This window comes from Stenella coeruleoalba, assembly GCF_951394435.1.
Source record: "Stenella coeruleoalba genome assembly, chromosome: 9".
In the NCBI taxonomy this organism is placed as follows: domain Eukaryota; kingdom Metazoa; phylum Chordata; class Mammalia; order Artiodactyla; family Delphinidae; genus Stenella; species Stenella coeruleoalba.
The window spans coordinates 43,804,825-43,825,519 of NC_137155.1; the positions used below are offsets into that span (position 1 = coordinate 43,804,825).

General features: G+C 39.7%; 1 protein-coding gene across 13 annotated transcripts in view; it reads left to right on the forward strand.

Moving 5' to 3' along the window:
* ICA1 (islet cell autoantigen 1) overlaps positions 1-20,695 on the forward strand; it is a 180,637-nt gene that overhangs the window by 127,784 nt on the left and 32,158 nt on the right. For all 13 annotated transcript variants that reach the window (XM_079932562.1, XM_079932563.1, XM_079932564.1 and 10 more), the window contains 2 exons: positions 9,840-9,965; positions 11,155-11,253. In XM_079932562.1, the coding sequence (XP_079788688.1) occupies positions 9,840-9,965; positions 11,155-11,253 (225 nt within the window). The remainder of the gene's footprint in view (positions 1-9,839; positions 9,966-11,154; positions 11,254-20,695) is intronic.

Here is a 20,695-nt window from a genome sequence, read left to right on the forward strand (position 1 = left end):
CATGTATCCAAGCACAGAAATACTGCCAGTAATGTTTGAGAAATCAGAGATGCCAGAAATAATATAACAAGCAAATATTGTCCTATTTTAAAAGAGAATTTTTAAAACTCAAAAATTTAATATACTTTGATTCTTAATCAAATCCAGAACTGATTACTATATAGGTGGTTTTTAAGGAACTTGGGGAAAAAAATGAGATTATCCTGAAGCAGAGTGGATTCGCTTTAACGCCAGACTAATTCCAATTCCTCTTACTGGTAATATTATTTAAGTCTCATATAGTTCTCTATAGATAAAATGGAGAAAAGTGAGTTAGAGATTGGATTTTTAAAAAAGCAAGACAGAGCTGAGAATAGTCTCAGTACTCACTTTAAATATAAAGATATAGCTAGGTTAAAAGTAAACAGATACATTAATATATGGCCTATAAATTCTGATCAAAAGAAATCTGAAGTGGCCACATTAACCTTAGACAAAATAGACTTCAGAACAAGGACTATTAACAGAAATAAATATAATCTTGACTAAATGTGGTTACCCGAGGAATGGAGGTCAATTTAAAATCAGTCAATGTAATTTACTAGGTGAATAGACCAAAAACAAACCATATGATCATCTCAATGGATCCAGAAAAAGCATTTGATAAAATTCAATATCCATTCCTGATAAAAATTCTCAGCAAAATAGGAGTAGAAGAGAATATCTTCAACTGATAATGGGCATATATGAAAAACATACAGCTAACATCATACTTAATTATAAAAGACTAAACACTTCCCCCCTGAGATAAGGAATAAGGCAAGCATGTTTGCTCACATCAACTTCTAGTCTACATTATCCTGTCCAGTTCAATAAGGCAAGAAAAGTAAATAAAGACATACAAATGGAAAGGAAGAAGTTAAACTGTCTATATTCTCAGACAACATCATATATATATACATAGATCTGTCTACATAGATATATTATAGAGAGGGAAAATCCTGAAAAATCTTTCAGAAAAAGCTTTTAAAACTAATCACTGAATTTAACAAGGTCACAGGATATAAGATCAAATTACAAAAATTAACCCATATTTCTAGTAATGAACAATTAGAACTTGAAATTTATAGAAATTAGAATAGCATCAAAAATATGAAATACTTTGCAATAAATTTAACAAAACGTGCAAAATCTGTGCCCTAACATCTGAAAAACAAAATGTTAAAAGAATGTTAAAGATCCAATAAATGAAAAGATATACTATGTTCATTTGTCTGAAGATACTGTTAAGATGTCAATTCCCAGTAAATCTGTAGCTTCAGTGCAGTGCTAATCAACATCCTGAAGGCTTTTTTGAAGAAATTGTCAAGCTAGCCCTAAGATATGTGTAGGAATATGAAGAACCTAGAATAACTGAAACAATTCTGAAAAAAATTGTAGGACTTATACTAACTGACTTAAAGACTCATTATAATGCTACAGTAATCAAGACAGCATGGTATTAGTATAAGGATAAACATATACATCAAAATTATAGAATAGGGAGTCCAGAAATAGACGCACACATATAATGGCTTGTTGATTTTTGCCAAAAGTGCCAACCAAGGCAATACAATGGGCAGCTGGACAGTTTTTCAACACGTGGAACAGTTCGATATCCACATGTGGGGAAAACAATATCAACCTGTACCCATACCTCATATCATACAAAAACTAACTTGAAATGGGTTATAGATCTAAATGTAATAGCTGAAAATACAAAATTTCTGGAAGAAAAAGCACAGGAAAAAGTCTTTGTGACCTTGAGTTAGGGAATGTTTTGGTAAAAACGGCACAAAAAGAGAAACTAGGTAAAAGAAAAATTTGGTAAATTAGATGTCATCAAAATTTTAAATGTTTTATCTTCAAAAGGCACTTTTAAGAAAATGAAAGGCAAGTTTCAGGCTTAAAGGAAATGTTTTCAAACTTATGTCTGATAATGGATCTATATTATCCATATAGAGAACTCATAACTCAGTAATAAAAAGACAAACCTAATTTTTAAAAATATGCAAAAGATTTGAATAAGCACATTACTAAAGATATATAAGTGGCAAATAAGACTTAAAAAGAATTTCAACATCTTTAGTCATTAGAGAAATGCAAATTAAAATTATAATAACTATGACTACACATCCACTAGAATGGATAGAACTTAAAAGACTGAAAATACCAAGTGTTGAAGAGGCTATGGAACCCATGGAATTTGGATCATTGTTGGTAGGAAATGCAACATGATATAGTTACTTTGGAAAACAGTTTGGCAGTTTCTTATAAAAGTGAAGTTATAGTTACTGTATGATCTAGGAATCCTATTCCTAGATATTTGCCCAAGAGGAATGAAAAGCATGTCTACACAAAAACGTATGCTCAGATGTTTTATTCAAAATAGCCTAAAATTGGAAACAACCCAAATGAGTATACAAATTGCGCTGTATCAATACCATTAAATACTACTCAGAAATAAGACAGCGCACACTGTAAATACACGTAACAACATTGATCTCCAGGGGGTTATGCTGAGTGAAAGAATCCAGTCATAAAAAAAAAAACTAGACTACATTGATATGAAACTCTAGAACTAAAGACTAATCTGTAGTGACAGAAAGCAGATTCGTAGTTGGCAGGGGTTGGGACTTGAGGGAAGGAATTGACTGCAGTGGAAACTTTAGGGAGCGATAGAAATGTTCCATATCATAATTCTGATGGCAGTTGCATGATTGTACACATTTGTCCAAGAACTCATCGAGTTGTACACCTAAAATTAAATCTTACCTCATAAATAAAGCTGATTAAAAGTGATGAAGGGTAAGCTGGGGTGAAGTGAGAGAGTGGCATGGACATATATACACTACCAAATGTGAAATCGATAGCTAGTGGGAAGCAGCCACATAGCACAGGGAGATCAGCTCGGTGCTTTGTGACCGCCTTGAGGGGTGGAATAGGCAGGGTGGGAGGGAGACGCAAGAGGGAGGAGATATGAGGATATATGTATATGTATAGCTGATTCACTTTGTTATAAAAACAGAAACTAACACACCATTGTAAAGCAATTTACTCCAATAAAAATGTTTTTAAAAAAGATTAATGTTTACCCTACTAAAAACTTAATTAAACCTTAAAAAAGAATGATGATGATGGTGGTGGTGGTGATGCTAGTGGTGGTAACAGTGCTGGCATCAGCTTCTAGGCACAGAATGAAACAGATACCCTCTCTGCATATTTTTCCTCTAGAATTCAGGGAATCCACTGACCACCGTGCACCTAAGGGAATTTGATGCACTGGTTTCTTTCCACTTTGTTGAGGAGTCTGAGCTAAAGAGCCTTAGATTTCTGATAGAAGTACTATTCAGGCTATGTGGCTTGGGAGTCTCCCTATGCCTACATCTAAATTGATAAGTCCTGCATAGTCGATTCCTGAAATGGTACCTGCACCTATTGTGCATGTCATAGACTTGGAACACTGTGAGTTACATGGTCAATGGTAGATCAATTACCCTGTGTCCCATGGATTAATGTAAAGAGCATCAATTAGAGAACCAAACACACCTGAGTTTGATTCTAATTTTTATATATCAGTTAAGTATCTAAGTCGTGATTTCTTCTTCTGTAAAACAGGGATTTCCCCCCTAAAAAATGTATTGCATGTAATAGGTGGTATATGAAATATGGGAAGGGTTCTCTGTTTAAATAAATTTTAGAAACCCTGGAATAATCAAAGTTAAAAAAGGATCCTTATCATAGAACCTTTCATATGAATTTCCAAGAAGGCAAAAGTGAGCAGCCTGTATTAGTGCTTGGTTCCGTATAACAGAAACTTGAATTAATTGAGGCAAAGGGAGAAATCTCATGTGACCGTAGGAAGGGCAGCAGGATCCAGGAATTTGAATGCGACTAGGACTCTGTCTCTTCTATGCTTTTCTCTATATGTCACCTTTATTCTCTCAGACCAATTTTCTTCATACCACAGGAAATTCAAATGCCACGACTTCCTGCCCTTAGTGCAGGAAGTCCCTAGAAAAGGATTGAGACTTATTTTCTCTAGTTCCAAGTTAAAAAATCCTGAGGAAGGGCTCTGATTCGTCCAGCTTGAACCAAGTGCCTTTCCCTGAATCAGGCATCCATGGTGCCTTGTAACTGACTCACCTTGGGTTAAGGTGCTCATCCCTGGGCCAGTCAGTAGGAGTGGAGGGGTGGTCTATAAAGAGCATACCAACAACCCCCATTTGAGCCACATTATTAGAATAAAGAAAAGGAACATTTTTGAAAGCAGGGTGAGGGTTTTGTTAAGGGAAGACCAAAAATAGCTCCTACAGTCTACACGTGGCTGCCCACACACATGCATGGTGCACACCCGGTCACTTATACATACTTCTGTACGTAATACAATGTCAGAATTGCTCCTGCCGTCAGTGGATAAGTATAGGATAAATCAGGTCCAGTAAAATGACTCAGCAAGATGTTTGATCATCTGACCCTCTAGAGGTCTTAGTATGTTGGCCTCAGAAAAAACAATCTTCTTTTAATGAAACCAAACATCTGACCTTCTGTTTTCCAAGGGACTTCAGATAGGCTAGACTTTCTCTTGTGGCACCTTCCTAAAAGCCAAAAGAAGTAATTCGTGTATTCTCTGATCTTAACATTTTTTTCTGAATGCAGGATGCATAGATAGGGGTGAATAGATAAGTTAATTAGGGAGGAGTATTGAGAACTGCTTGAGAAAGCAAGCCAAGAATCCTGATGTGGCCTGAGGTGTCTACAAGAACTGACATGAGTAGAATCACCTGGTGGAAAAGGAAAATTAGACAGTGATACTGGGCTTGGGGTGGTCAGATACATAGGAGTCATCCTCTATACCCCCAACGTCTAACCCCTCACCAGGTCCAGTCTGTTTTACCTACTAAATATCTCTCCAGTCAGAGCATTCTTTTCCATATCTAGCATCACTACCCAAGTTTAAAGCTACCATCATCTCTCCCCTTGACTCTAGATCTATCCTCATCTATTCTCATCTCCCTCCAATCCATCCACACACTGCAATGAGTGATCTTTTCAAACTGAAAATAGGGTTCTATCTCTTCCTTGCTTCAAAGACTCCAATGTTTTTCCACTGCTTCTAGGATAAAAACTAAAATCCTGAGCACACCTCCAAGGCCCTGAGATATGCCCCAGCCCACCTCTCTTGCCTCATCTCACACCGCCTTTCTGTTTGCTCTCAGCAATCCAGCTGCACTAGTTTTCTGGGGCCTGTCTTATTGCCCTCTACCCCAGGGCCTTTGCACATCCTCCTCCCCCTGCTGGAGCTCTCTCTTCCTTGCACAATTAACCATGCTCAGTCCTTCAGAAGAGAGCTTGAGCACCACCTCCCAGAACATACTCTTGTTCAGATTTCTTGGTAAATCATTCTTATGGAACTGTGTGGCTTTCCTTCTGATCACCTCACTCAGTTTGTAGTTATTTCCTCACTGCTATGAAAATGCCCACTGGACTGTCATCATGAGGCCTCCATTTTGTTCACTGTTATCGGCACGTGGAAGATACTCAGTATATATTTACTAAGTGAATGGATAGAGGGAGAGAGGCAAATCCATCTTCTAGAAGACAATGTAAAAGTAAGAGTAAGATGGGGGGGTGTGGCTTTATTTTACTTTTAAAGGAAAGAAAACACTAGGAAAAAAATGCAAAGCTACTCTCAAATTATTTGGTTGTGTAGTAATATGAAGACTTTTCCCACTGAACGGAGAAGCCAGCTTGTACTGAGTACGAATAGCTTTGGCTTCATCATATGTAATTCAAGTTGGGGCTAAGAGGTAGAATTTCAGGTTATGACGAGTAAGAACAGAGAAGTGCCCTGTAGTTTTGGCACACAAGACATTACTCCTTTCTCTGGTAAATTGAATTTCTGCAGCCTTGGGAAGGCAGGACCCATGCTAAAGAGGGTCAAATATATGTGATCATTTCCTAGAGCTTGGAGAATAAGAGAACAAAGCTGGGGCAACAGGAGTAAAATTAAGAAATAAAAAAAGATACATTTATTTGAAGATTTTTTTAAAGAACCTTGAAAACTACAGGAGCTCCTCAAGATGTTTCTGTAATTGAATATAATTTATTTGGGATTGAGAGGAATAATAATCAAAACATTTTTTACTTAAGTGCATCTGGAAGCATATGAAATTAGACTCTTGATGGTGGCCTGTGCGCGCCTGTGTCCTTGGTGTTTTGTCCTCGGGCTGCAGACTGGAAATGTGTTTTAGAGAACAGACATGGAGCACAAAATATTAAATGAACTTTGCCGTATTCAAAATGCCCAACAGTGTAACATCCTCCTTGTTTGGCAGAGAAAGGGCTCAACATTTGGCAACTCAGCAGTGCATTAAGTATTTTAATAATCATTGTTGACACACAAAGCATATGGCCTTTCAGAACTCACTGGGTCAAGTGCTGAAGTCGTCTTCTAGGTTCCTAAAATTACTTTACAAAATTCAAACAAAATTAAATTAGGGCACATTTCAATGTATGTTAATTCATGAGTTTTGTGTTATAAGCAAGGGAATTAAGTTTTCTTCTAGGATAAAAGAATATCTATGAAAGAATTAAGTTTTCTTCTAGGATAAAAGAATATCTATGTGTAACTGATTATGTTAATGTAAAGGAAAAAGCAAAATTCACATCCCCACAGAAAAGTAATTTGTATCTAATTAGAAAAATCTAGAACCTCCGCATAAGCAGGCCAGCCTCATGGCTACCTTGTATTTACTATGTACTCCTATTCATGCCTTAAGACTCACCTCAGATATCCCGCCATCTCAGAAGCCTTCATTGCCCCTTACTTACCGTTTATATGTTATGTATATGGCCCCAATAATGCTATGAAATAAACAACTGTAACACTCAATGGCTTAAAACAATAAGCATTTCTTATTGCTCACAGGTCTGTGGGTTCGCACATCAGTTCTGGTCTCTGCTGGGCTCACCCGTGAGCTGTGGGGAGGGGAGAGGCTCTGCTGACCATGGCTGGCCTCCTTCACATGTCTGGGCATCAGTTTGCCAAAGGCTGATCTGCTGGGACCACTGGGCTCTCCTCCTCGTGTCTCTTGCATGCACAAGCCTCAGCACCTCTCCAACTGGCCAGCCCAGGCACATTCTCAGGTTGACCTGGGCATGTTCTCACGGCAGTCTCAGATAAGGGAGGGAGAAAGTGTAAGCATGCTGGCATTTTTTCCCCCAAGCTTCCAGTTTCATCACATTTGGCCCATTGACCAAAGCAAGTCACATACCAAGCCCAGTGTCAGAGTGGGAGGAGACTACAAAGTTACAGGGCTAAGGGTGTGGATACTAGAAAGCCTGTAATTGGGGTTTTAATGCCATTGATCAAACACCCCTGCCCATGCCACCCCCAGCATTAATCATTCCCTTGTCTGTGCTACCTCTGTCTTCACTCTTAGTTCTGTTGTTTTGCTTTTCCCATTGTATTATAATATAGTTGCTAACTTACCTGTCGTCTCTAAAAGACTAGGGGGTCCTTGTGCCTCTGTGCATTCATTCTTAAGTATTTATTGACCGCCTGCTATGTGTCTCATTGCTTTACAGACCTCCCAGCGCCAAGCACTGGTCCTGACACATAATAGGCACTAATGCTCACTAAGCATGTGTTGAATGAATGCATACATGAAAGCTCACACGTGTATTTATCTCCTCCCCCTTCAGAAGGAAAGGGTAAAGACAGATGCCTCTCAGGGTCCCAGTTGAGGAGTTCTTCCTGGCTTGAGCAACTGGTGAACCAGTGGGGACCTGCAGTTAAACTCTCAGCTGCTTAAACTTCTTGCCCTGCACACTCTTCCACTTCTCCCTTCAGGAACTTGGGTTTTCTCTTTTGTATCTTCCCTATTCCTCTCAAAGGAGGGCAGAAAATCACTGATACTTAACACATCCTAACTCTTTTTTTAGTCTGCACACCCCAGTAGCTTTCCCTAGAGTCTCTCCACTCCACAGTGAGGAATGATCGAGTTCTGGGATTTATTTAAGCTTACGGTGTGCTTTGAGAGGAGCTGGATGGCTTCATTTGCTGGTTTTCCAAGCTCTGTAGACCTAGGAATACAGAGGAATTCTTAGGTAATGCTTTACACAGCTACAGAAACAAGACCCTATTCATATAGGGTATTAATTCTGTCGATATGGTATTAAATGTACTGCCTGATTATTTTCCAATTCCATAGAAGCCTACAGGAAACCTTGTGCTTCTGGGTAGAATCATAATTTTGAGCTTCTTGATTTTGCAATGGTTAGTGGAAGTCGTTTGGGGCAGCAGAAGAGCATGGCTTTGGAGTCAGGCAGGCTAATCTAGAATGCCAGCCCTGCCTGTCAGTTACTTCCCCTGATGAAGCCTCTTACCCTCAGCCATCAGAGCGCAATAACAGAGGCTAACAGAGAATAAAGCTGGCATGTGATGAGCGAATTGTATTAATTGTTCACTTGTATCGATTGTATAATATTAATTTTGAATTATATCTATTGTTGAATTGTTTTGATTATTAAATTGTTACAAATGATAACAATTGTGTCAATTGCTACTGTTACTGTATAATACCCTATAATTTTAAAAGCTGTGAATATAAATTATTAGTGGTAAAATTAATATATTTTAAATCAAATCATCTTCATGTTTATTTTTATTAAAAAATAAAACTATCACTTTTAAGACTACTTTAAAAGTTCTACTTTAAAATGGTACTCAGGTACTTTACCTTTAGAAATGGTCTGGAAATTTTCTTGATTCGGTCACCAAATATATATTCAGCACCTGCTTTGTACCAGGTCGCCAGGTGCCTATCATACAATGGTGATCAAGGTAGACATTGTCCTCGAGTCCCTGGAGATACCCACCCGAGGTATCCTGTGATGAAAGAGCTACCATTAATGAGTCAGCATTATTCCCAACTCCCAGTTACCTACCTGGTAACTACAACTGCATGAATTATCTGAGATAAATTAATATGTGACTACCTTTCCCTGGTTAAAATAGGATATAGTGATGCTTCAGGTTAGAGGAAGGGGAAATTTTGATTCCACTATTTTTAATGTAGCTGTATTAAATTTTAAAACTTTCTGTATTATTATCAAATAATATGTAGAATAACATTGCTGAATCTTCCTGACCTTCCCTCCATCCCTGAATTACTGCATGGCTTAGGGATGGATGGAGGATTGCTGATGTACATATGCAATAATAAAAAGTTGAAAGTTTATCAGTGGGGATAGTGTTTTAGGCTGTGTCACAGTTCCCTAGATTGGATCTCGGAACAGAAAGAAAGGACATTAGTGGAAAAGCTGGTGAAATCTGAATAACATCTGTTGTTTAGTTAATAGGATTGTATCAGTGTTAATTTCATATTTTTAACAAATGTATCACGTCATGTAAGATGTTAACATTAGGGGAAGGAGAGTGAGGAGTACGTGGGGAATTCAGCTTCAAAGAACCATAGGAAAACAGTAAGGCAAATATTATCCCCTTACCACCCTACGTGTTTCCAGACTTCTTCCCACTATGGTCAGTTTGTGAATGCCTTGAGAGGAGAGGAGTTCTACCATTCGACTGAGAAAAATACTAGGATGGTAAGTCTGCTGTAAAATCATGATATACAGTACTGTCGTTTAGGTCCTTTGGAAGTAAAGAATGGATATTGTAGCATCTTCTCACTTGCCTGGAATTTTCAAAGGTGTTTTCTTACGTGAAAGAGTTAATCCCGCTATTGGTGTTTTCTCACTGACAAATTTTAACCAAACAGTTTGAGTGGTTCAGAGATTCTCTTTTACTTTCATAGGTGCAAACACAAGTTCGCCTTGCCAAAAAAAGCTTTGACAAATTGAAGATGGATGTGTGTCAAAAAGTGGATCTTCTGGGAGCGAGCAGATGCAATCTCTTGTCTCATATGCTAGCAACATACCAGGTAACCAAGTGATGTTTGATGCAGCGGACCAAGAATGTTACAAGGTTTAGATAACAGAAAAATGGTGTTTGAGCCCAAAGTATGGTTTGGGCATAATGAAGTTCAGATTGCCTTTCTCATAATTTACTTCCCACATCTCTCTTTTTTGCATCCTACAGTTAATCAAACCAAATGTTAGCTATTCCCTGTATATACACTGTAATTCCCCACTTCCCTGCATTTATTTAGGTGGTTCCCTCTGCCTGTGTGCTCTCCCTCTCCACTTGTGCCTTTCCAAATTCCACTCTGAGGTACCAGAGTGTCCCCTCCTTCAGTAAGCCTCCTCTGAACTCCCTTAGCATTGTTGCTGTAATTCTCACGGCATGGTCACTTCCTCACCAGGTTGCCATAATTTAATGAACTTGCTTTTGTCTCCTCGTTGCCTGTCAGTTCCTTCAGAATGGCACTCGTATCCATCAACGGTACTATTGAGCACCAGCTGAGGGTGGGAGGCAAACTCTGGGTGTTGTAGAGAATATACAGTGGATAAAACCAGATTTCCTGTCCTCAAGGAACTTAAAATTTAGAAAGGAAGTCAGAGACAGTAACGTCTGACTATATTTTCTCTACCTCAAGGACAGAACAGGGTGTGCTAAGTGAAATGAGATCTACAAAATCCAATGGAGGCTTGAAGAGGGAGAAATGGAATCAACTGAGGGAATCACAAAAGTCCATTGTTAATGACTAGCCCTGGGTTTTGGAGGATGGATCAGATGGGACAAGTACAAAGAGAATGGAGAGGAGAATGTCCCAGGTGGTGGAGCAGCATGAGCTGTAGGGGGACAGGGAGCCATTAAGTTTGGCTGAAATACAGGGTGTAAGTAGGGGCATAGTAGGAAACAAGGCTGCAGAGATAAGTAAAAATCGTGTTTCAGAAAACCTTGAGGGGGACTTCCCTGGTAGTCCAGTGGTTAAGACTCCGTGCTCCCAATTCAGGGGGCCCAGGTTCGATCCCTGGTCAGGGAACAGGATCCCACATGCTGCAACTAAGAGTTCGCATGCTGCAACTAAGACCTAGCATGACCAAATAAATAAATATTTTTTAAAAAAACAACTTTGAAAGCCACAGATGAGCACGCTTCTTTCTCTAGGACCCCTGATTAGATCTGGGCATTTAAAATGCTAATAGCTTTACTGTCTTTCTTTACAGACCACTCTGCTCCATTTTTGGGAGAAAACTTCTCACACTATGGCAGCCATCCATGAGAGCTTCAAAGGTTATCAGCCATATGAATTCACTACGTTAAAGGTATGAGAGCTAGACATCATCAAAAATCTAGAAACAATAAATGCTGGAGCGGGTGTGGAGAAAAGGGAACCCTCTTGCACTGTTGGTGGGAATGTAAATTGATACAGCCACTGTGGAGAACAGTATGGAGGTTCCTTAAAAAACTAAAAATAGAACTACCATACGACCCAGCAATCCCACTACTGGGCATATACCCTGAGAAAACCAGAATTCAAAAAGAGTCATGTACCAAAATGTTCATTGCAGCTCTATTTACAATAGCCCAGAGATGGAAACAACCTAAGTGTCCATCATCGGATGAATGGATAAAGAAGTTGTGGCACATATATACAATGGAATATTACTCAGCCATAAAAAGAAACGAAATTGAGCTATTTGTAATGAGGTGGATAGACCTAGAGTCTGTCATACAGAGTGAAGTAAGTCAGAAAGAGAAAGACAAATACCATATGCTAACACATATATATGAAATTTAAGAAAAAAAAATGTCATGAAGAACCTAGGGGTAAGACGGGAATAAAGACACAGACCTTCTAGAGAATGGACTTGAGGATATGGGGAGGGAGAAGGGTAAGCTGTGACAAAGCGAGAGAGAGGCATGGACATATATACACTACCAAACGTAAAATAGATAGCTAGTGGGAAGCAGCTGCATAGCACAGGGAGATCAGCTTGGTGCTTTGTGACTGCCTGGAAGGGTGGGATAGGGAGGGTGGGAGGGAGGGAGACGCAAGAGGGAAGAGATATGGCAACATATGTATATGTATAACTGATTCACTTTGTTATAAAGCAGAAACTAACACACCATTGTAAAGCAATTATACTCCAATAAAGATGTAAAAAAAATTAAAATAAATAAATATTACATTAAGAAAAAAAGGTATGAGAGCTAGAGAGGCCGTTAGAAAATCTCATAAAAAGTAAAGGTTTGTTTCTATCACCAGCAATGTCTGTTGAAGCAAGCATCATTATTATAACAGACTCTAAATGTCAAAGAGAGAATTATGCCCCCTAGTAGGGTCTTTTTTACCACATCAGTATTCAATACAACAATAAGCCACAGCCATCCAAAAACACAGGTTTAACCTTGGTACTTGTTACTGGGAGATGAATTGTGGTGAACTTGAGCCTAATGATTGGCCCTCCTCCTTTAAAATACTTGTTTGACGTTGCCAAAGAGAAAATTGTGCAAGTCTAGTACACTTTATTACTTTTTACTTATTAACTTAAAATATACTCACTTAAGAAGACATTTTTCTTTCTTCCCTTACTTCTAACAAATATCATTTTATTCTGTGAGTACCATCCAATATAGAATATGATTTTTTCCTAACACTGCAGTCATATTTTCTAATTGAAGAAGCAACATTAAACTCAATGATTTCTCAACCCAAAAGGAATACATGCAAAATGTCAGGTTCTCAGTATTACAACTGAAGGTGGAATCACTTTGCTCTGTAATGGTTGCTGAGGGTGAATACATATCGAGATATGGAAGGGATTTGGGTTCTAAAAGGATTTTCAGAATGGTGACAGAACACAGGGTGCTTTGTTGCCAGGTTGTATCTCTGAAAGGAAGAGACTAGGAAAGAACTAGTTAAACTTCACCTTGAAATTACCTTCCTTTTAATTTTTCAGGCAGTTTGTAAGTAGGTCTCGTCACTTTGCTTGACAAAACATTAAGAAGATTTTTCTTTTTTCTTTTGCCTTAAAACACCTCTTTGATTTTGAGATGCTTATAATGTCACTGCATCTACAAAAGTACTAAGACAGAAACACTTTAAGGCCGTGACCCTTTAATTGGAGGTCCCAAGAGGAACGCAAGACAGTCCCCTCACCTTGTTATGTACCTGACCTGACCCCAGACAGATCCCCTGGCCATCGAGTTTGTTTTTCCTGATCCCCTTGTCAGCTGGTCACTTACTCTTTCACTGGTGCTTGCTGACATGCTGCATAGTGTAAACAGTTGAACTATAGGCACTTGAGGGGACGGACCTTTTATTTCTTGTGCATCGTCCTTGGTCCAGCCAGATGTTCCGCACACAGCGAACCCGCAGCCTTCCTTATCACACTGGCTGTGTTACAGCTGTTGGTAAGGACTGCATGCCTTCTCTGTGATTTACTGCTGCTTTCGGCGCCTTAGGAAGCAGCTATCCCGACCAAGGCAGAGTGATTAAAATTATTATAACTCACACTACTCACATTTCTTACACAGGCCTGAGCAGAATCCCATGGATTAACCTTTGGTAAGGCAGCAAGTGTTAGGTTTTAGGGCATAAATGTGTGTCAGAGTTTATATTATAAGGAATACAAAGGTTATCAGTCATTTGAAAGACAACTGTACATAACACAAGTTGGCCAGATGGAAGATGAGATAATGCCTATCTCAGATACAGTTTTAAAGAGGTTCAGATTTGAGTTAATTGCATATAAAGTACAGTATAAAATCATGAAATTGAAGTTGTGCCACAAGCATAGAAGAATCCTATGTGTATCCCTGGCCTTCTGTGCTGAGGAAAATATGACTCCTTAAATTTTGCTGTGATGTTTTTCCTGCAGAGAGGACCAAGCTGATTATGCTAGAGGCTTTCTGGGCAGGGAATTTAGTGAAAGTTTTTTTTTCGGTACGCGGGCCTCTCACTGTTGTGGCCTCTCCCGTTGCGGAGCACCGGCTCCGGATGCGCAGGCCCAGCGGCCATGGCTCACGGGCCCAGCCGCTCCGCGGCATGTGGGATCTTCCCAGACCGGGGCATGAACCCGTGTCCCCTGCATCGGCAGGCAGACTCTTCAACCACTGTGCCACCAGGGAAGCCCCTACCCATTGCCTTTTACATCCCCCAAGCCTTCCTTAAATTATGGTTTAAGGAACAGTTTATAGTTCAATTGTAATATAAATTCGGTAGGAGTAATAATACATCTGTTAAGGTGTAATAAGATTATAATAATGTTAAGGATGTTAAGTGTCCAGAAGTAAACCAAATAAACTATGCTTTTATTATCTCTTTAGAATGCTATTCATCTAGGCTTTCAGTGATGACATGTTATATTAGAATCTGAAGCTAGTAGCTAATTACTTTCTTTATATGGACTCAAACCCGTGTCATAGAACACTGTTATCACCCAGCCCATTACTGCACAGATGGAGGCACGTTGCATATCATACTGTATGCCACAAACTATGAGAACGAAAACCATGAACACCTTATGTATCACAGTCAAGCATGGACTATAACCTTACTTACCAACCCTCTTGCACTAATAATGTTTTAAAAATACAAGCCTTTTATATAAAAGATTTTGGCTTGATCAAATCATCTTTCAATACATACAGGTATACATATGTGTACACACATATGTATGTATATGAGTGGCACTGTATATCAATAGTGAATATTTTGAAATTTAATTAAATATTTTCATGGTTTACTTGTTCTTTGGATTTACCTAAGCAAATAGCCCCTTAAATGCCTTTTGGGATGCTGGCTGGAAAGAAAACATTGTCTTTGGGGAGGTGTGCCAAGCTCTGTTAATGAAAAGCAACCCATTTGCTTTCTTTGCTGTGGGGCGTAGTCTGAGTGTGTTGATAATTGTGCTATTGCAGCTGTATTTCCTGACTGTTAGTTTTATGCTTGATGAAGGATGATAATTAATGTGTTAAACACTCAGTGCATCCTGTTTGGAGGGAAGAGTCTTTTGCTGCAGAATTACAGAGATGTAACTCGTGTCCCAGAAGTTCGTTTTATTTCTAATGAGCCTTTCTCTAGAAAATATGTGTAATTCTTTCTTGTATAATATTTTTATTAGAAAAGTGAATTGAGTCTTCACCTCACACAACTTGAAATTTTTCCAAGTGACAATTTTGACATTTTAGGAATATTTTCTGGTACTATTTTATGTGACAACAGCTATTACGTTTTTATTCAGGCCTGACTATATTGATTCTACATTTATTGACATATTCCTTCATCATTCTAATTTCATGATAAATACATTTTTGTAGCATTTTAACTTTATGGAAAATTTAGCCTTGAAATTTAAAGTTAACAAAAAAATTGTTAATCTAATAATTGTAACAGCTCAAGTTGAAAGTTGAAAGACTATCTTTTGAGTGGTTTCCCATAAAAGAAGCAATTCCCTAATCTCATATTTTCAAGCAATAAATATTTATTGGTTCATTGCAATGCTACTAACATATACTTTTGCATGAATTATCATTAGTGTGTTAATTTTATACTGATTCCACATCATTCGGGAATGTCTTTTACATGGTAGAAATTATCAAGTCATGGGGGTAGGAACAGAATGTGACTAGCCCTATCTTGAAAGCTTTTTTAGAGAAAGTCATTTAGACTAAGAGTTTAAAACATTTTTTTTTTTTTTGGAAGAAAACTAAAAGAAATGCTGTCTGTAGGAAAGCAGTACCTTTCTTAAATTACCAGCCTTCAAATGTGGTCATGTTTGCTTCATCCTTTCAGGATGTCACTTACTTACACATTTCTCCACATATCCAGAACAGGCATCAGGAAAAAAAAAATTTTTTAAGAAAAAAAAAAAATAGCCCTCAGGAGTCAAGTGGCTTTTCATTGGAAAATCTAAAATTCTGTTTGTACCAGTGGCCTTTTCTCCCCTATCTGACGTGCTGGCACATGCGCTGAGTTGGATGTCTTTATAGAGAAGTGAGCATTGGGCCCTTTGAAGACGTGGACACGCTCCCTGGGGGCTGGTTGAAGGGAAGGCATGTCCTTCTGCACTGGTATTTGTGAAGAGATGAGGACCTATATTGAATGGCAGTGGTCAGTAGCAGAGTGTAGTCCTGTGATGTGCCCCACTGCAGTGTCTTGGGGAGGAAAGCCGGTTTTTGACTCTGGTTATGGGATAAATCAAAGCATGTGGGAGCACAAGCCCTGGAGCCAGCCAGATCTGGCTCTGAGTCTAGCTCTGTCACTGCCCAGCCGTGTGGTGGTGGTGGTTGTGACTGTGGCAGCCTTGGTGCTCCATGGGCGGGGGGGAGTGGGGGAGGGATGGATTATTAAACATTCTGTCAGTGGATCCAGAAGACAGCCATTGGCGGTATCGATACAGAAGGGTTTGTTGTGGTTGTCAGGCTCTGGAGCCCAGCTTCAGTTACTTTCTTAGGCACCATTTTCACCCTAGGTTATTAGTTTTGCACAGGCAAGGCTTTATGGCAGTGGAATAGGAGGTCTCACTAACCTTGCCCAGGGAAACCCAACCTCCTCCCTCCCTGCTCCCCCAGACGCTCTGGCAGCCTTTCTGCCCTGCAGACCCTGGTCTGGGCTCAGGTCATTCCCACCAGGGATAGGAGAGGGCAGGGCCGGCCTGCACCCCAGAAAAGCAAGAGGGTGTCCCACCCCTGTAACAGGGCTAATTCTAAAAAATGCGCTTTGGCTTTGCAAGTGGCTCTTGGTCTGTGCCAAGATTTTAACTCTAAGGAAACCTGAATTTGAAAACCTAACTGTGCATGTTCAAAAATAACCATCGAAATGGATGTGCCACTGTTCCCTCCTCTCTCTCCTGGGGTCTAGGACTTAGCACTGTTATATGGAACATCATTCTACAGACTCAAATGCTTTTAGCTCTAACAGTTCAAAAAACATCTCTTTCTAAATTTTGTTTTTCTCAAATTCGTATGCCTCACAGCCTTCTTCCACCCACCCCATTTCTCAGTTAATCACTTGAACATTTACCGACAAGCCACATGGCTCTGTAGTTACTTGCTTTGAAAATAAAGCCATAATAGTTTTTATGAAAATTGGGTAAATATCCCTGCAATGCAATTTTAGTTGCCAGTCCCAACATGGCAATTACTCATGGTGAACATCCAGAATATCCTTTTAGACTTTCAAGTTTTTTCTCAGTGTCTTTACTTTACACAGCATTTAGCAGAATGATGTTTTTCCCCAAGCTGCTCCAGGCCAGATCATTGCCAACAGCAAACTGGACTGCATCCAGGTCACTGGGAGAGGAGCGGTAGAGAGACTGACCGTGGCTACCACTGAAATCTGAGGTATTTCAGATTGGATGGGGACACACCCAAGCGTGGCTGGTCATCCATTCATCCTTGATGACTGACATTGGTTCTTCAGGGCAGCTGGTAGCCCAGGCCCTGTTCACAACAGTAAGATGCTTCTCTCCTCACCACCTCTTCTTATTTTCCACCTCTTCCTTGAGGGAAAAGGAAAAAATATTAGCATTGTGTGCGTAGTTACTTTATGCCAGGCGTTCTGCTAAGGGTGAAGTGCGATAATGTCTAGAAGAATTTGTCATGGTACGTGGGACTCTAATGTACCAAGGTTGGGTCTTATAATGAATAATACGTTAGGTTCAGCATTGACATATAGAAAGTGCATATATTTTAGTTAATCCTCAAAGTAGCCTTGGGGAAGTGGGCATACTTGTTCTTGTTTCCATGTTTCAAATGAGGAAACTGAAGCTCAGAAAGGTCTAGTAATTTGCCCAAGGACACATGCCCAGTACATGGTAGATCTGGAAACAGGGATGCTTATGCTTCTTTCACTCTGCCTTGTAGCACTTCTTTCAGGTGGTGTTCTGGCTGTGAGGCAGGAGGGTAGAGAAAGCAGAATCGCCACCTTTAAAAAGTACAGCTATAGGGCTTCCCTGGTGGCGCAGTGGTTGGGAGTCCGCCTGCCGATGCAGGGGACACGGGTTCGTGCCCCGGTCCGGGAGGATCCCGCATGCCGTGGAGCGGCTGGGCCCGTGAGCCATGGCCGCTGAGCCTGCACTTCTGGAGCCTGTGCTCTGCAGCGGGAGAGGCCACAGCGGTGAGAGGCCCGCATACCACAAAAAAAAAAAAAAAAAAAAAAAAAAGTACAGCTATAAATTTTCAATTAAAAATAGCACTTTAAAGTATTTTTTTCCATGTCCTGGCTGTTTTATTTATTTATTTATTTTTAACATCTTTATTGGGGTATAATTGCTTTACAATGGTGTGTTCGTTTCTGCTTTATAACAAAGTGAATCAGTTATACATATGTTCCCATAGCTCTTCCCTCTTGCGTCTCCCTCCCTCCCACCCTCCCTATCCCACCCCTCTAGGTGGTCACAAAGCACCGAGCTGATCTCCCTGTGCTATGCGGCTGCTTCCCATTAGCTATCTACCTTACGTTTGGTAGTGTGTATGTGTCCATGCCTCTCTCTCGCCCTGTCACAGCTCACCCTTCCCCCTCCCCATATCCTCCAAGTATTTGCTTGAAGGCGAAAAGCATTTTGTATATGTCAGTCTTCGAATACCATGGCCCTTCCTTTAGAATTTGAAATGAAGCCCTCTCCATCTCCTTGGTACTTCATATGAAAGGGGAGTTCAGTAGATATTCTTGGCCTGGTTATTCAATACAGTTTCTTAACTAGTTGTAGAATTGTAAAGACCTGGATTTAAATATTGCTTCTCCTTGTTAATGGTTGAATGGCCTTAAGCAAATTACTTCACCTCCCCTGATCTCCATGGCCATGTCAGGAAATCGGAAGGACAGTGTTTATCTGGGTTTTGAGAGATGTATGAAACATGGAATGCGGTACGTAACACAAAATGAGCCCTTAAGACATCTAATTCCTTTTAGATCTTTAAAAGTCATTGATAAGAAAGCACGTTTTGAGTGCTTACTATGAGCTTGGTACTCTGCAAAGACATTATCTCAGTTAATCCTCACAATGTCCCAAGGATGGTTTACTTGTCTCCTTTGTTCTGATGGGTAAAGAGAGGCTCCCGGGGGTGAAGACCCTTTACCAGGGCACAGCACTACGTGAACTATTTCCGAAGTCCATCTCTTTCTAGTACACTATGATGCCTTCCCAGTACTAATTTTCCATCTTTTTTTTTGTTGTTGTTGTTGTGCCGGGTCTTAGTTGTGGCATGCGAATTCATAGTTGCGGCATGCGTGTAGGATCTAGTTCCCTGACCAGGGATCGAAGCCGCATCCCCTGCACTGGGAGTCGAATTCTTAACCACTGCACCACCAGGGAAGTCTCCATCTTATTTTAAAGAATAGATTGTGTTTATTTTTCTGTAGTTTTACTGTTTAACTTTTTTGTTCTACAGTAGAATTCAAGAGTACCTTCTGGTCCTAGATTAATTTGTGTTCCTTGTACAGTGCCTTTATAAATTTATAGCTGCATGGGTGGGGAGGACATGTGAGCTAAATGTCCATAAATTATGTGGCTCATACACATCATCATGGCCTCTGCTTTTTATTCCTCATGTGCTACTAATTATAAAATCACAAATATACACAAACCCAACTGAGTTCAGCATCTTTTAACCATGCCGTGCTATTTTGAGCACTTTTATTTCCTTTTATAAACAATTATTTGGCACCTTTATATACATATCGTGTAATTAATGGGAAGTAGCCTAAGAAAATTAAAAGTAATAAAGATTAGAGGAAACATTACCCAATTGTCAAAGTTAAACATTAAATTTAGGTCGTTAGATGAGGGCTGATTGCTGTTCTTTTGCCTGTGAAATTTGTTTTGCTGAGTAGTTTTGCTTTCATTCAGATGAATGTTGCTGTTGCTTTTATTTTCCTAATACAGGAAGTAGTAACTCCCTTTATTATATTAAGCTGTTTCCTTTCTAAGACACTTTTGCAAGCTCGGTCTGTAAGTTTCCTCTGTCACGCTGATCTTACATATTGTGTGTGTGCTTCCTGAAACCATTTAAGCATTGATGGAAACTATTAGCATGTCAGTGCAGCCTTAACAGAGAAAGGTTACTTGGTCTAAAAACATTCCCTCCTTCACAGAGAACCTTTCAGTCTTATATGATGTTGTATTGCTTCTAATTCATAGTGATTTTCCCAAGCAATTTTAATGAAGGGCCTAGAAGGTTGGGGTTTAGAAACAGAATGCTTTGACGTTTTATTTCTGGACATGGATTTGAACATGGCTTCCATCAGCCAGTGATTCAAACTACTTCCATCTGATGGCTGCCTTGTCTGCACAGTCAGCCAGGCGTCTTAGATTCATTTTGCCTGAGCAGATGTTCACGTCACACAGAAGATGCTGTCACCTCTGACTTTTAAGGATGCTACAGGGTTAAGCGTTTTCAGCTGAGTTTTGGACTTTAATCTGAAAAATTCACCTCTACCCGCCTGCCCCCAGTTGGGCCTTTATAATCAAACCTTGGAAAACGTCGTGATTCACCATGTAGAATATCCTGTATCTGACAGTCACACCCGGGAACTGATTTTGAAGGAGGAAAGCAGACATGATTTGTCCTCCATAATGTTTCAGAGTTCCTCTAATCCTCTTTATATCTTCAATGTGTACCATCTTTTGTAAGAAACAAGTTCCATATGTGGTGTTGCAGGGTTTTTTCCCTTGCTCTGTAGAGGAACATATAGCTTAGTTTGATCTAAAACTCTCTCTTGCTTCAAGAGACGCCTTCTGAAAATGTTCTAAAATTGAT